At 37.1% G+C, this 17,317-nt stretch overlaps 1 protein-coding gene across 5 annotated transcripts in view; it reads right to left on the bottom strand.

Annotated features, from left to right (window-relative positions):
- Window positions 1-17,317, bottom strand: part of RAD18 (RAD18 E3 ubiquitin protein ligase) — a 114,406-nt gene that overhangs the window by 26,448 nt on the left and 70,641 nt on the right. For all 5 annotated transcript variants that reach the window (XM_007192496.2, XM_057555444.1, XM_057555443.1 and 2 more), the window contains 2 exons: window positions 12,686-12,820; window positions 8,069-8,243 (listed from right to left, as the gene is read on the bottom strand). In XM_007192496.2, coding sequence (XP_007192558.2) covers window positions 8,069-8,243; window positions 12,686-12,820 — 310 coding nt within the window. The remainder of the gene's footprint in view (window positions 1-8,068; window positions 8,244-12,685; window positions 12,821-17,317) is intronic.

Below are 17,317 nucleotides of genomic sequence, written 5' to 3'. Positions count from 1 at the left end.
TCAGGCAAACTTGGGCTCTGAGGTCAACTAGACCTTGGCTCAAGTCCAGGTACTGCCATCTACCATGTGTACAACCCTAAGCTGCTTATGTGACTCCTTAGACCTTTCACTTCCACTTCTCTAAAATGGGCTTGCCTGTGGACTAAGCCATGTAACACAGAACACTGCTAGCACTCACATATTGTTGAGTCCAAAGACCTCCTACAAAACCCATCAGCTTTTCAATAGCAAGCATCAAGGGACACACCCCCAAGGACTCTGAGCTCCTCTCCTCAGAATCCTCATCTTGCTGTACTCACCAATTCTGAACTATTAGGTTTACCCAATCCTAACCAAGACCCGCACTGAAAGAACTGACTAAACCAAAATCGTAATCTCAACACACAAGTCAGCTTTGCCCCTCTGGCTGAGAGGCCACTTTGATGACAGAGGCAGTGTTTCCCATTCCCTTCAACAAGCAATAAACTCAGCGTGGTCTTATCCACAGGCTTATGGTGCCAGTACTCCACATTCCTCAGATGAGTGTCACAATGGCACTTTTTCTCTTACGATTTCCCCCATCATTCTCCAATTGACTCAGAATTTAAGAAAAGCTGAAATTTAACTACTCCTTAAATTTTCCAACAAATTGTAATCAAGATCTCTTCACATATTTTTGTTTTTTGCTCTCTTGCTCTTAAGAAGTTTGGACAGATAGCTCTTGGAAAAATGACTGAAAAGTGAGGAAAAGTTGTACCAAAATATATGAAATTCATGGCCCATAGTTAATACGCCTCTTTGTCAAAGTTTCCGGTGTTCTGTGCCTGTCTGTATTGGAATTCCTACACAAAGATGCTGCTACTGACCTAGCATCAGAGAAGAGGTAATGGTTTTGGCCAGGAAGTGTGAAAAGTTAAAATGTACTCATTCACACCTTACCTGACCCAGATTCTTTTATGACCAGCACTTGGCATCTCCAAGAAGGTTCACGCAGGTTACAGGTTACCAAGCAGTGAAATTAGGTGGTCTCTGTGATACTCTTCATTCCTACTGACATCAAAGTCCCTGCTTCATTAGCCCACACTCTCGAACACACCAAAGCTGAGGTAACCATGTTGGGTCGGTCCTGAACAGACTGACTGAAATAAATATGGTTTCAGCGGCTGAAAACAATACTCAGCATCCCATGTAGATCCCTGGCTACCACTTTTTTTAGCCAATAAATCGTAACTATAAATCTTTCTTTTAGAAAATCTGGTATAAACAAGCTTCTCTGATTATGGAAAATGACCCTTTCCAATAAATTTTTTTAATTTTAACAATTTCACACTTACAAAAACATGACTCTTAGACCCTTCACCCAGATTTTCCAATTGCTAACATTTTGCCACAGTTGCTTTCTCACTCTTTCTCTGTGTGTGTGTACACTCACACACATACACGTTATTTTTTTAAGCACTGAGAGTAAGTTTCAGCCATCATGTCCCTTTAACCCTTCAGCGTGCATTTCTCAAGAACAAGTACATTCACTTACACGACCATAATAAAATTTTCAAAATCAGGAAATTGAATACTGATATAATATTACCTAATCTATGACATTACTCAGTTTTTTCCAGGTACATAAAAAGTTTCTTTTTAACTTATATTGCCTAGAATTAAAGTGCATAAATATTTTTTTTAAATAATGATCTAAAGTTTCTTCCAAAGAATAGCATGACCACTATTCATCTCTACATGAAGATTAAAGCTTCCTCTCTAGGGTCATAATCAAAAGCATCTTTTCTTATAACTTAGCACTCAAAAAAAATGCAGTTTTTTCTGCTTGCCAAAACTCAGGGAACAAAAGCCCTCTCTTCTTAAGAAGAACAATAAGTGAATTTACAGAAATTTGGACAAGTCTCTTGAACTCCCGGGAGTCATCTAGGAGGTGTACAAAAATCTAAAATTCCTATCAATTTTTTTATCATCTGTCTTCAAATTGGCAAGAAAGAATCAATATAACATTAATAATTAAAACTCTAAAAGAGGTACTTATTTAAGAGTTAAGAATCAAATTAGCAACAAACAATTTCATCCTAGTAATTATTTGGATTAGATACACCTATTGGATCTTAAAGTAAGATTATTCTTAGCTGTCAATCTGGCATATTACATCAATTTAAATACTGCTCTAACACAAAGAAAACCAATAGTGTAATTCAATAAGATCTATAATCTGTATTACAGCATGACTACATGAATTAAAAAAACAACTCAATTTATTTTCACTCACATTAGACCTAAAGCAGCATGACTTGTCTCTTTAAAAGAGAAAAAAAGCATAAAAATTTACAAAATATTATGATTCTTGTGTATTAAAAATGTTCCTCTAAGTATCCATGTACCCATACTGCTGTCTTTAGAAGAATGTACATATGAAAGTGTTAACCCAAAGTTCTTTCTGGCTGATAAAATTTTACTGGACTCTTACTTTTTGTTTACCTAAATTTTCTATTTTTCACAATAAGCATGCATAACATCTAAATTAAAAATTGTTTTGAAAATCTAGGGCTTTACAGTGAAAGCAATAAAACTATCATAAAAAGAAAAAGTGAGAAAATTTTCATAAAAAATGAACGCTTCAATATACAAGGAATAAGCATAATTCTAGAAGGTTGATTCATGGTCTGCAATGGTCAAGTGGTAAAAGAACACAGATAATTTATCAACTATTACACTTGTCAAAAATAACAGGATTACAGAATGTTAGGGTTGGAAAAGATCTGAACAAAGTCACTGAGTGTCATGTCTCATCTCCCTTCCATGTGATGTCTGAATTATGGAAAATAAAAGTTGGACCAGACAAATAAAGACCACTAATCTCTGAAATGCTTTGATTCCACTAAAGGCATTTGGTTGTGATGGGTCCCTTTTCACTTTGAATTCTTGTCCTGATTTCTAAGGTGTTAATTAACCTAATCAACTGAGTATCTCTCTTGACCATTTAGATTTTAGAGTCACTAAATCGCACTGGCATTTACCAATGGATCACTATACTTTGTGACAGCCTTCTGCCAGGTTACCACCAACTTTATGAGTGTTATGACCGACTTTATTAGTTTCCAACTAGGTGGTAAAATTATGCTTGAAGTGAGTTAGGGACCTTATTCATATTCAGATACCACATTTCAAAAATCTAAGACAACATTAATGGTAAGAGGAACCATTATTTTTAACTTTTACATATCCAGAGTTCTTTTAAACCTATGTAGACATAGGTTTTTATCTTATACCACTGTTGTACATATATTTTCTAAAAAACTGAAATAAGTTGGTTAAAGTATTCCTAAAACGTATTCAGATTCGGAACCCTACTCTTCATCATGTTTTGACTCAACGTCTATGATGTCTGATTTTTCCCTCACAAAGTCATCCTCTGTACCACTGAAAGCACTGGAGATAAAAGCATTTCTCCAAATTACCTGACAATTGTCTCCAGGCATTTCATCTAAGGCACTGACACCCATTCTGCAAACTAAACTCATAATTTTGTTTTTCTCAATCACATAAACTGTGACTGGAAGATGAGCAGCTTCTGTTCACAGACAGCAAGAAATGTCTGACAAATTGATACTTGACACCCAAACAATAGTCTTTGCAACAGATGAATCAGTCAGGCTCACTGTTATTACTTTGAAATTTTTCCCATCTATTCCAAGGGATGTGACCATTTCTCCTGCCTTCAGTAGGTCATGTAACAAACAAGCAATCCTTTGCACATAGTTCACTAACAAGTCTTCAGATACTTGTGGGCATCTTTAGGTCTTGTAAATCACTTGACTGTTTTGCAAGAAAATACAGAATTGCAGTCATTCATCCAACAGTGAACACTACCTCGCTAACATCAAACTTTCACCCTGCTGTATTTTGTTACTTTCTTCGTACACAACTTTTTTCTCATTATTTTGTTGAAGACATTTTAAATGACAAACCAATGTAATGTTAACAATACATGTAACTCAACTGAAACTCACACACTGGCAAGTATATCACAACTACCACCTGGCTGGCAGCAACTGTAAAACACCATTGATCACTGTACCTATCACAATTTCAGACATTAAAATGTAAAACAGAAAATGTACACCTTAGAATCAAGAAATCCTTCACTTAATAATGGTTGTGTAGTAACCCAAGGCAGGAGATTTTTTTTAAAATGAGTGATAGACTCAATTCTTAAGGACTTTGATGAGTAATAATAGGAAGGACAAGGATAGTCAAATAACTATAATACAAGGCAAGATTTGATTTGGACAAACTGCTATGGAATTCAGAGACGCTGTTACAGGAATCCACAGAGGAAGTTAAAATTACTTCCTGCATAGTGGGAAGAATAAGAGAAGAGATCGGAGGAAGGGCTACGAAAAAGGGTCATCTGAGAGCAAACTTGACATGAGTGATGGAGCAAAGTCTCAGAGGAGGTGGATGAATTCATCTTAAGAAAGTATATGTCTTTAGAAATGTATTAAGAAATATATCTTTCTCTTACAATTAACAGGAAAGAAGTGGTCAGAAATTACAAGAAACCTTAAAATGGAAAGGAAGATCTGGAGACAGGTCAGATTAACTGCCTTGGTGAACTGGGAGACAAGGTGTTCATTCAAAGTGAGGAAACAGACACAGGCAACTGGGTTGGAAATGCAATAAGGAGTAAATTAGGTGGTGAGCACCTAGCTGAGGCTGAATTAAATGAATTTTCAATGGAACTAATTAGCCCAGGCTTACAACTTTCTAAAGTTCAGAACAGAAGTAGGAAAAAAAAAAAGATAAATTGTGGGATTTACTCTATGATATAATAGCTTAAGAATTAGAATGAAGGAATAGAGGACTATGAAAGCATTTCTGAAATATCCAGTCCTAGAGGCCCAAGTTTTGCAGTATTACTGAAGAAAACTCAATTGATTTGGTCTTTATAAAACCAGAATAATCATATATTTATCAAAGACTCTCACATCTATTATCTCATTTCATCTTCCCAATAGATCTGAGACAGAAGATATTTATACATGCTTTTCATAGCTATGGAAACGGACTTCAAAAGATTGACTCCCAAATCACCCAGCAGATCCTGACCCGAAGCCACTCAACTGTAAGCCTGTACTTCCCTGCTGCACCACAGCTGCTCCGCCTGCACACTTCCTCCTCCACAGTCCACTCCGGAGTCGGCCGCCCAGTGGTCCGCCCTGGTATCAAAGCAAACACCACTGCACTCCCACTCTCCCTTCAGCCTGAGTTTCTAGGTCTTATATAAGGAACAGACTCAACGTTTTAAATGTAAAAAACCTTAGACTGATAAAATGACAGGGCAAATTAAAAGGAGGGTATAAAAGGGTACTTAATTAAATCAAAATTTTAAAGTTTAACATATTTAATATTTACAATGTGTGTAACACTTCTTTATACTTGAGATATGAGTACCAGACACTGACCGATTTCTCAAGGCAAGCCACACAAATCCTCATATTCGGTCTCTAAAAGCTAAGCTTCCAAAGTGTGCAAACAAAGGCGATGATTTTTGTCCTTGTTAAAACTACAATTAGAAACAACCCAAACGTCTATCAACTAATAAATGAAAAAATAAAATGCATATCCATACAATGGAATATAATTTAGAAAGAAAAAGGAATATAGTACTGAAACATGATACAAAATGGATAAACCTTGCAGACAGTATACTAAGTAAAAGAAGCCAGTTACAAAAGACCACATATTGTATGATCCTGTTTATATGAAATGTCCAAAATAGGCAAATCAATAGAGACAGAGTAGATCAGTAGTTGCCGGGAGCTAGCAGAGTTGGGAGGAACTGTGGAGTGACTGCTAATGGGGATGAGGTTTCTTTTCCGAGTGATGAAAATGCTCTAAAATTGTGGTGATGGTGGTACAACTTTGGCAACACAGTAAAAACCATTGAATTGTCACCTAAAGGAGTGAATTGTATGGTACGTAAATTATACCTCAATAAAGCTGTTAAATATTCGCAATTAGCAGGTAGTTCCACTGGTCATGGGTGTATTGTGTGTGTGTGTGTGTGTGTGTGTGTGTGTAGACATATATACATGCATAACTAATTAAAGTGTGGAAGAATATAAGAGCCTACTTTAAAAGAAATTAAATGGTTTAATAACCCTCTCACAGTTCAGTGATAACAATAAGTCTGTCTGAGGCCAAGACCTCCAACAAACTCATCCTGTTTCCCACACTCTCACCACCAGATAAAAATACATCTGGCTGCCATGTGTCTCCCCTTTCATTTTCCTCCATTCCACCCTCCACTCCAAATCTATAAAAATGTCCCATTTCATCCTGGCATTCCAGAACATTCGGGCATCTCGTGACTATGCTTAAAAACTCACTCTTATTTCCCTGAACTCTGTTTCTCCTCCGTTTCTACCCTGTACTCCGATGAGTTTTGTGTTTAAAAACAAACACTACCCAATGAACTTACAGGAATGGCCTGATCCAGAGTAACTGTGCAGCAGAGCCACAGTCTTGGAGAAACTCAGGCTACCGTTATGTTCTGCCTTTACCCAACTCGGGATAAACCGTTTCTGATCTTGAAAATGTTCGGGGCAAAATGAGAAGATTTTCCCTTCCTAATACTTGATTCTCAATAACCTGAAGCTGTTTTCCAAGAACCCTAGGAAAGCAAAGGTCCTTGGGTATATTCTTCTCATAAAAAAATTTCTTCTTAATTTGATATTTTAGATTAGACATAATCTATCATTCTAGAGTACTGTGAACAATTTTTAAATGAACAAATACCAAAGATTAAATAACATGTTGCTGTTACCATTTAAAATTGGTACAATTCATTCAGAAGGCAACACCACCACCCACCAAGGTCAAAATGATGCTAAAGTTAAGGGAGTAATTCATTAGAAACAAAAGACTTCCTATAGGGAGAGCTCTACCACAGCTTTAGGTGTGTAAGTATAAAAAACACTGGGGAAGATGTAGAAATCCAATAGAAACTGAAAAGTTTGGTCAATTATGGTACAGGAACCCAACAGAACGCTGCAGCTACTAAAAAAAAGTTATAAAGATGAGGTAGAAACATGGGTAGCATTTATCATATAAAGTGAATCGCAAGAACACAAAATGGTGACTATAACACAACACTGTGTCATCTTTCAAAAACACATCATCTTCTTAAATTGTCTTTTAAAAAATTTGGAAAAATGACTCACCTCCAAATCTCTCATTATAAAAGGTTCCCCATCCATTCTATTTGCTCAATTAAATTTTTCTTTCTTTTGTCTTTCTGGCCATCTCTACTTTCTAGTATAGCCGTGTTTATCTCCTTCACTCATTCTCTTGATAAAAATTTCACTGCCAGTCATGCTCTCTTTTCTAACTCTAGGAGAAATATCTATATAAAGGCTACATTTGCAGCAACATGGATGGACCGAGAGACTGTCATACTGAGTGAAGTAAGTCAGACAGAGAAAGACAAATACCATATGATATTGCTTATATGTGGAATCTAAGAAAAGGGTACAAATGAACTTATCTACAAAACAGAAATAGAGTTACAGATGCAGAAAATAAACTTATGGTTACCACGGGGTAAGGGGGAGGGGGAAGGGATAAAGTTGGAAGACTGGGATTGACATATACACACTACTATATATAAAATAGATAACTAATAAGGACCTACTGTATAGCACAAAGAACTCTACCCAATACTCATAATGGCCTATATGGGAAAAGAACCTAAAAAAGAGTGGATATATGTGTAACAGATTCACTTTGCTGTACAGCAGAAACTAACACAACATTGTAAATCAACTATACTCCAGTAAAAATTAAAAATAATTTAAAAAAAAAAGCCTACAAAGCAGAAAGCAAAGTCCCCAGTGACTGCTGCACACACTCGCCACATCCTGCCCTGATGCCTTTGTGAACCTTACAAAGCAGCAGGAGACGACGCAAGGAGATGAGGACTGGCACCAGGCCTCAAAGCTACTTCTGGTTATTTCTGCTGCTCTCTTAGCATGCACAGAAAACAGAAATTTTAAATAATCAACTACTGCAAGTTTCTTACCTATTGCATGAATCTGACTCTGGTGAAGAAAGAGCTACCTCTTGAATATCAGTACAACTGGAAGAATCATCTGGTCTGTCAGGCTCTAGTTTCCCTGGGGAGTCCAGCTTTGACTGAGGGAAGTGGTTTGTTACTGAGGACATATCTGAGAATTTCATTTTATTATCTTCCTGTCCTAAAAAGGAAAAAAGAAATGAAAGAAAGAAAGAAAAAAAAAGAAACATTTAAGAGTATCTTAAAATTTACAACTTCTGTATATTTATTATTTCCACAACATTTAATATTGCTATTCGGTAAAATAGAAGTTTATGGAACACTGATTCCAAAACTCTAGTGACAGCCAGAGAATAAGAATTAGCACTACACTGGTGCTATCTGGTTATACTGTCCACCCAATGTATTTCCAGGTTAATTAATTCAAAAATAAAATGTTCTTTAAAACCAGGAGCAGGGAGAACCTTATAATTCTAGTGAGACTTTTATTTACAGTATTACTAAAGAATTCCTGAATATTTCACAGATCAGAGAATAGTGATAAACATAAGAAACATGACAAAAAAGGATTAAAGATTCAATTAATAAGAGAACAACAATATTTGTCACTGACTGCTGAATGGTAGTGAATTCATCTGGACATTTTTCTAAATCTGTTACATAGAATCTAATATTCACTGGGGAAGAGAAAAACTAATCAGACATAACCAATATATCTGTTTGATCCCACACATGTCACATTTCTACACATCCCTTGTCATATTCTCACTTTCCAAGGTCTCTTATTGCAGATAAAGATAAAGGCCCAGGAAAGCTGGGGGGATGCAGACACAGTGTTTGCAAGAATATGACATGCAGATGTGACCAAATATCTGTGAATATGAATGCAGAAAATCATCTCCGTGCAGGATTCTTCAGTGTCCAGGCCCCTCCCTCACGATGTGTTTCAGGGCTCTGCTGGGACTTCACTTGTGCTGGCTTTAAGATTCAGGGACCGAGTGAGTTCTTGACATGCTTGACACGTGCTACTGGGATAGAGCCCCCTTTCATGTGTTTGCTCACAGAGAAGCAGAGCTTTCACACATCACTCATGCACTTGTGGAGGCAAGTGACCTTTAACAAAGGACACCAACAAGAACTGTCAAGGTTTTGTTATAAAGATAAAGTTTATGGAAAAAGAATAAGACAGATTCTTCAAACAAACAAACAAACACCTTTCCAACTCCATATGGTCAAGATTTTTCCAGAAATAATTATAAGTTTTTGTTACACTCGCAAACAGCATACATCACACAAGAGTATAATTTCTAAAAATAAGCTCCTGATGTTGTCTGGCTTTCGCTAAGCCTGCTCATTACCAAAACAAAATCGTACCCTCTAATGTTTATCTGGGAAAGGGAAACAAGCAGTTAACTAAGAGGACCATCCAGGATCTCTAGGATATTCTCTTGTAAACAGACACCTAGGACCAGGTTGAGAGGAATCAATCACACAGTAAACCTGGTGAACCCAGGCAACTCTATCACTCCACTGGCTGGGAGAATGCAATCAAGCCGGCAAACCAGGGAGCAGGAATTCAACATAAAACTACCTTTTATTTTTGCACCTGATTTATATTCTTCTCTTACTTCTTCCCCTCTTATATAAGATTCTACAGGATAAATTCCCTCTTGCAGACAAATATCATTCAACAACTGTGGGCACTGAAAGTCAGTTATCCTTCATATCTGCCCATGGATCTCAGGACAGAACTCCAAATAAAGCCGAAAACATGAGGTCCCGACATTAAACCTCCCTAAAGAAACGTAACAAAAACAGATGAAGGTTTTACTTAACGGGACACATAACTTGTTCACTTATATTGGCACTTTAATGAGCAAGTTTACTCTAAAGAGCAAAAGTTACACTGGTTGTATGATGCTATACATAGCCCAACCTTTTGGTCTGTGCCAGTCTGTCTGCCTCTCTCTCACACTCCCCACCCCTCCCAGACACACGCGTTCATGCGCAGCTATCTACCAGCAGCACTCGGCTCTGAACCCCAGACAGAGCAATATTCATGTGCACATACACAAAGAATACACCACCCCTGACTACAAGCAATCAATCATTTTCAAAAGAGATTCAACCAATAAACAAAAATATTCTCTTAATCCGAGATATTAAACCAGATTTTCTCAGGAGCTCAACTACTTTCTGACAACGTCCTTTAACAACTGCATGAACAAATTTAACTTGTTCACAAAGACCATGAAGTATATACTTATACTCAGGCAGCAACCTACTACATGACACCAGGAGAAGTGAGGACAAAAATAAAGAATGCAATAGCACTGAAAGAATAAAACACTTAGAAATAAATCTAACCAAGGAGGTGAAAGACTTGCATGCTGAAAACTACAAAATATTGTTGAAAGTAATTTTAAAAAAGACAAAAATGAATGACAGACATCCGTGTTCATGGAACGGAAGACTTAATATTGTCAAGATGTCAACTAACCAAAGCAACTAATCAATGCAATCCCAATGGCACTTTTCGCAGAAACAGAAAAATCCATCGTAACATTCACATGGACTCCCAAGGGAACCAAATGGCCAAAACAACCTTGAAAAGGAAGAATAAAGTTGGAGGACTCATACCTTCCGACTCTGAAATTTGTTACAAAGCTATGGTAATTAAAACAGTATAGCACAGGCGTGAGGATAGACATACAGACCAATTAAATAGAACACAGAGTACAGAAATAAACCCTCACATACATGGTCAACTGATTTTCAACAAGGATGTCAAAAGCATTCAACAGGGAAAGGACAGTCTTTTTAACAAATGGTGCTCAGAAAACTGGATTATCTACATGCAAAAAGATGAAGATGGACCCTTACTTACACCACATACAAAAATTAACTCAAAGTGGACCATAGACCTAAACATAAGAGCTAAAACTATAAAACTCTTCGGAGAAAACACATAGGAAAATCTTCATGACATTGATTTTGCAACAACTTCATGGCTATAACAGCAAAAGCACAGGCAACAAAAGAAAAAATTGATAAACTGGTCTTCATCAAAATAAAGCACTCTATGCATCAAAAGATACTATCATGAAAAAAAAAATGATACTATCATGAAAACAAAAAGACGACCCAGAAAAAAGCTGAAAAATATTTGCAAATCATATATATAAGGGATTAATATTCAGAATATTTAAAGAACTCTCAAAACTCAACAACAAAAAAACAAACAAGCCAATTAAAAAATGGGCAAAAGACCTGAACAGACATTTCTCCAAAGAAGAAAAACAAATGGCCACTAACCATATAAAAAGATGCTCAACATCATTAGTCATTAGAAAAATACAAATCAAAAAACCACAATGAGACACAAATTCACATCTACCAAGACGGCTACAGTAAAAAAAAAAAAGGAAAATCACAAGTGTTGACATGCATATAAATTGGAATCCTCAAGCATTGCTGGTGGGAATGTAAAATGGTGCAGCCACTATGGAAAATAGTTTGGTGGTTTCTGAAAAGGTAAACAAAGAATTACTATGTGAACCAGAAATTCCATTGCTAGGTACATATCCAAAAGAATGGAAAGCAGAGACTTGAACAGATACATGAACACCAATGCACACAGCAGCATTATTCACAACTGCCAAAAGGTGAAAATAACCCATTACAGATGAATGGATAAACAAAATGTGGTATATAGATACAATGGAATATTATTCAGCCATAAAAAGTAATGAAATTTTGATATATGCTACAACATGGGGACCTTGAAAACACTATGTTTAATGAAATAAGCTGACACAGAAGGACAAATAATATATGATTCCACTTATATGAGGTACCTAGAATAAGCAAATTCATAGACACAGAAAGTAGACCAGAGATTACCAAGCGCTGGTGGGGAAAGTGGAAGAGTTATTATTCAATGGGTACAGAGTTTTCGCTGGAGATGACGAAAAAGTTTTGGGTGTAATAGTGGTGATGGTGACACAACACTGTGAACGTACTTAATGCCACTGAATTGTACATTTATGAATGGTTAAAATGATAAATATGTTTTGTATATTTTTATCACAATAAAGAAAAAATAATAAAGAATTTTCTTGTGCACTTTCCTCCATTATGATTGCTCTGTTCACTGGCCCAAATCCTGGCAACATAAATATAATATCAATCTCAAATTTTAAAATGGGTTGAAATTGGAATGTGCTGTGTATTAGCCTTAGATATTTTAGCAGAACATTCCATCCAAAGTTAATACCAGCGACCTATAATAAAAATAATTTATTCTCTTTGTAGGATACCTAAGGATCTGCAGCAATAAATCCTATACCTCAAGCTTAAACAACTAAAAAACTTCTGATTTCTCATTAATGGAAAGGAAGACAGATTTTAGAAACTGTGTCTTCAGGACATCTCCACAATCATTCTTCCCAGAATAATAAACCTAGTTTATTAATAAACATCCAACAACTGCTATATGTCTAAAAATACTTTTGCCCATTTCAAATACCAATTAAGTCCAAAGTAAATTCCTTTGGTTTTTTCGTTTTGATATTAAAAATTATAAAATTCCATATACTTCTGTTTTTAGTTAAAGTCTCTTACCCCCGCATACAGATAATAGCTTTTCTGTAGATTCATCTTCTTCTGTTACTTTTTTTTTTGACATTCCAACAGTTTTCTTATACCCTTTTCTGGCTTGATCCACCAGACGCTGAAATTCATTCTGATGTTTTATACCTGAAATTCAAAAGATCTTCTCAGTAAATCAAGGACTATAAAAGTTACATGTCTACAACCGATGGACTGAACATCAAGAATAACACAAGCTTGCTCAAGAACAACACCCTTTGGACACACTTACAACGAATCTAAAAGGCCTGGGGAGCTGAGGAAGCATTCTTTTATATCTTCCCCGTTCCTCAGATACAAACTTGAAACATGATATTCCTAGTTCGCAACTGTAGGTTTCTTCCCATATCCCACTCTTTTAAAAAGGCTTTTTGATAGAGCATGAAAGATGCTGTTTTCTTAAATATAACCAAAAGACACCATTCTAACTTCCAAGACACAACCGAGTACTAAGAGGAAGAACATTAACTGAGTATAAAAGCAGAGACTTCTAGGAAAGTTGGATAAAAACATAGGATATCTACTTTAATTCCCCCTTTTTCCTTCACATTTCTTGCCTGTTTCCTATCAGAACCCCTTTAATAATCTAAGATCCCCACCACCACCAATCTACCTTATCTTAGGATATTATAACTAACCAATCTTAATTTACTACTACTTTAACACCTCTGAAAATAATTTAAGCCTGACCTCCAGGTCACCATTATTAATGTACATTATTTACTCAATAAAGAGTAGCCGTTCGTCATTCGAGCATGGACTTGAACACATCTATTTGTGATTCTGAACCATGGTTCAAACAGCTGAGGCTGTACTTACTTATCTAGCAACCTTAAACACTTAAGTCATGGTCCAAAATGATGTTGTAAATCCTATAAAAATACATTTTAGAAAGATTCATACTGCAAGTAGTTAACACAAAGTTTTGAGACTGTTTTCCTCCAGTAACCATCATTTTCCCTGTAGTGCAATACCATGAATAACTGGGTTTAGGGGAAAATTTGTGCTTCAGTTGAAAACTATGCATTTTCTAGAGCCACCCTTCCAGGATTCCAGTCATCCACTGCCCTTGAGCTATGTTACAGTTCTGTAAATTGTAGATAACTGACCACAATGGAAAACAATTCTTGTCTATAGACAAGCAGAATCCTGTCTAGTGAAGTTGCGACTGACTTCCGTCCCCCTCTGGAAAAAGCCAGTTTTCCCTCCATTTGCATATTCATTTCAATATTCCTGATCTATACATGTGACTGTTCTTTGGACATTAGGGACAGAATGCTCCTAATTCTAACATATTTATGTGCATGGTATGTGTATGAAAACTCCCAGTGAAACTAATGTGTTGGGTTGCAAAGTGTCTGGTAAATTTTAAATAAGAGACTGGTTAAAATTTCAGCAAAATATAAGCTGCCCATAAAGATTACTAGAAAAAATGAGCTCTTCAGAAATAGGTGAGATCTCATGTAGAATACAAGCTAGGTGATTTCTTTTAAGCCCTATTTAACTCTATACATTTGAGAACAATTACTTTATACTTGCTTAGCTCCCCGGAATCAATGAGCTACCACCACCGCCATCCTTATGTAGCTTGTGTTAGGCAAGAGTAACACAGCACTATGGGGTCTACATAATTTAAGCAGATCAGCCTGGGCCATTCTGCTAGTAAGGCTTCTCCTGCTAGTAAGGCTCCTCCATTGTGTACTTATGGATTGTGGATTTAGAATGACTCAAGAAACTTGCTAAAGTAATCTCGTAACAGTTAAGGAGGCTTAATGACTTTATCTTCTGAAGTAATAAAATCCCAGGTTTAGAAGAGATTTTCTTTTTAAATCTAATTACTCCTACAGCTGGGCTGGAAACCAAAAAGTAAATGGCAACCACAGCTTTGGCTCTGGCCCAAGAAGTCCAATAACCCCTCAAAAAATGAACAATGCCAAGAGATTATCACTAATAAAATTGTTCCCACTCATTTCTCCACCTCATTTTAGGAGTTCTGCCATTTGGCAAGGAGAACTTTAGAGTTTAAAGTCTCAGTTCTGCTGGCTCAATGCCCTGAATTTACCTCTTAAAAGTTTTAAGCAGATCAGATAGTGGTAGGAGCTGACGAATAAGCCCACATTCAACCACCTCATACTCTTCAAGATTTTTAATACTTGAATCATACCACCTTTTCTGCCTCACCAAGTTGAAATACCATAATCTTTTCTAGTGCCAAGTCAAGCCCTTCATGTCCCAACCACCTTAACTGCTCTTTTTTTTAGAGCAGCTTTTACAGCCAGAGTATCTCTGGGTCTGCCCATGAACCCAGGGGTGCACCAAAACCAGGATCCCGAGTGGGACAGACTCAAGTCTCTAAAGCGATGTCACTGAGATACACACTCATCTACTTTAAATCACAGAATGAGTCTGAAGTCAGTGTCTCCCAAAGTAAAATCTCATGTCTTTTTTTCACCAACTACCTATGACACCCACGCAGCGAAACATGGATGAAGAACAGATTAACAGTAAAGGCTAACATCCACTCAGGATTTATTCATTTAACCTGAACTGACCAGCCTCACTTTAAATTCATCATCATAAGTCTCAAACTACTTCATCTGTGCACACATGATCTATCTTCCTGGCAGTTAGCATGAAACGGCTATCCTTGATGCAATTAAGGGCCAACTGCTAATTTATGCTCTGGATTCCATCACTAAGGCCTTCTCAGTGATATAGTATGTGCAATTATCCTTTCCTCTATCACCTATTTCCCCCTCTCTTTTGAATCTTTCCCACTGCATACAAATAAGCCTGGGACGGGACCGTGCTTTTGAAACAGAGTGTGCGTTGTGAAAACAACTTAGTAGATCCAGACTAGCATTTTTTTCTTAAAACAATAAAAAGAATAGGATAAAAAGTGCCAGAGTGCATTAAAAATGGAAAGAGGAAAACAACCAAGATGTCCTTCGTTAGGTTAATGGATAATAAACTGTGGTACATCCAGAGAGTGGAGTGTCATTCAGCTCTAAAAAGAAGTAAACTATTGGGACTTCCCTAGGGGCTAAGTGGTTAAGAATCCGCCTGCCAATGCAGGGGACACGGGTTTGAGCCCTGGTCCAGGAAGATTCCACATGCTGCGGAGCAACTAAGTCCGTGCACCACAACTACTGAGCCTGCGCTCTAGAGCCCGTGAGCCACAACTACTGAGCCCACGTGCCACAACTACTGAAGCCCGTGCGCCTAGAGCCCATGCTCCGCAACAAAAGAAGCCATCGCAGTGAGAAGCCCACGCACTGCAACGAAGAGTAGCCCCCGCTCACCACAACTAGAGAAAGCCCGCACACAGCAACAAAGACCCAACGCAGCCAAAAATAAATAAAATAAAATAAATAAATTTATAAAAAATAAATAAATAAAAATCTAGATGTGGACATATGCTTTCACTTCTGCTGGGTAAATAGCTAGGAGTAGAATTATTGGTAGGTAGGTTTATGTTTCAATTTATAACAGACTACAAACTGTTTATCTAAGTGGCTGTATCATTTTGCTTTCTCACCAGCAATGTATGAGAGTTCCATTAGCTCAACATCCTGGCCAACACTTGGGATTATCCTTTCTTTCTTTCTTTTTTGCCATTAAAATAACCATATCTTTTCATGCGGTTATTTGGTATTTGAGTATCTCCTTCTCTGAAGATCTGTTTAAATATCTGCGCTTTTAAAAAATACATCCTAGGACTTATTGAATTTTAAGAGTTCTTTATATAATACAGATACCAGCACTTTGTCAAATATAAATTTTACAATATTTTCTCACAATCTGTGACTTGCGTTTTCATTTTCGTATTTGTCTTTTTTTTTTTGGCCACACCATGCAGCATGTGGGATCTTAGTTTCCCTACCACGAATCTAACCCACACCCCCTGCAGTGGAAACATGGAGTCTTAACCACTGGACCGCCAGGGAAGTCCCTTCATATTTGTCTTCTGAAGTGTAAAAGCTTTTATTTTAATGAAATATAATTTATCACTTTTTTTTTCTTTTACGATTCATACTATTTGTGAAAGATGATCATGTCAACTGTGAACAAAAAGTCTTATTTCTTCCTTTCAAATCTGAATATTACTTCTCTTTCTTGCCTTATCACACTGGCAAGGACCCACGGTACAATGCTGAACAAAAGTGGTAAGAATAGACATCTCTACCCTGCTCCTAGTCAGAAGAGAAGCATTCAATATTTTACCATTAAATATGATGTTAGTTGTAGGTTTTTCAGATATCCTATACCAGCAAGGTCCCCAACCTTTTTGCACCAGGGACTGATTTCATGGAAGACAAGTTTTCCACAGACCGGGGTTGGGGGATGGTTCAGGCGGTAATGCGAGCAATGGGGAGCGGCAGATGAAGCTTCACTCGCTCGCCCGCCGCTCACCTCCTGCTGTGCGGCCCGGTTCCTAACAGGCCGTGGACTGGTACCGGTCCACGGCCCAGGGGTTGGGGATCCCTGCTATACCAGATTAAAGAAATTCTCATTTAGTGAGAGTTTTTAATTACTAATGGGTGTTCAACTTTGACAAATACTTATTCTGCATCTACTTATAAAATTATAGAGTGTTTTTTTTTC

This window comes from Balaenoptera acutorostrata, chromosome 10 (genome assembly GCF_949987535.1).
Source record: "Balaenoptera acutorostrata chromosome 10, mBalAcu1.1, whole genome shotgun sequence".
NCBI lineage: Eukaryota > Metazoa > Chordata > Mammalia > Artiodactyla > Balaenopteridae > Balaenoptera > Balaenoptera acutorostrata.
This window is presented reverse-complemented; position numbering and strand designations above follow the sequence as displayed.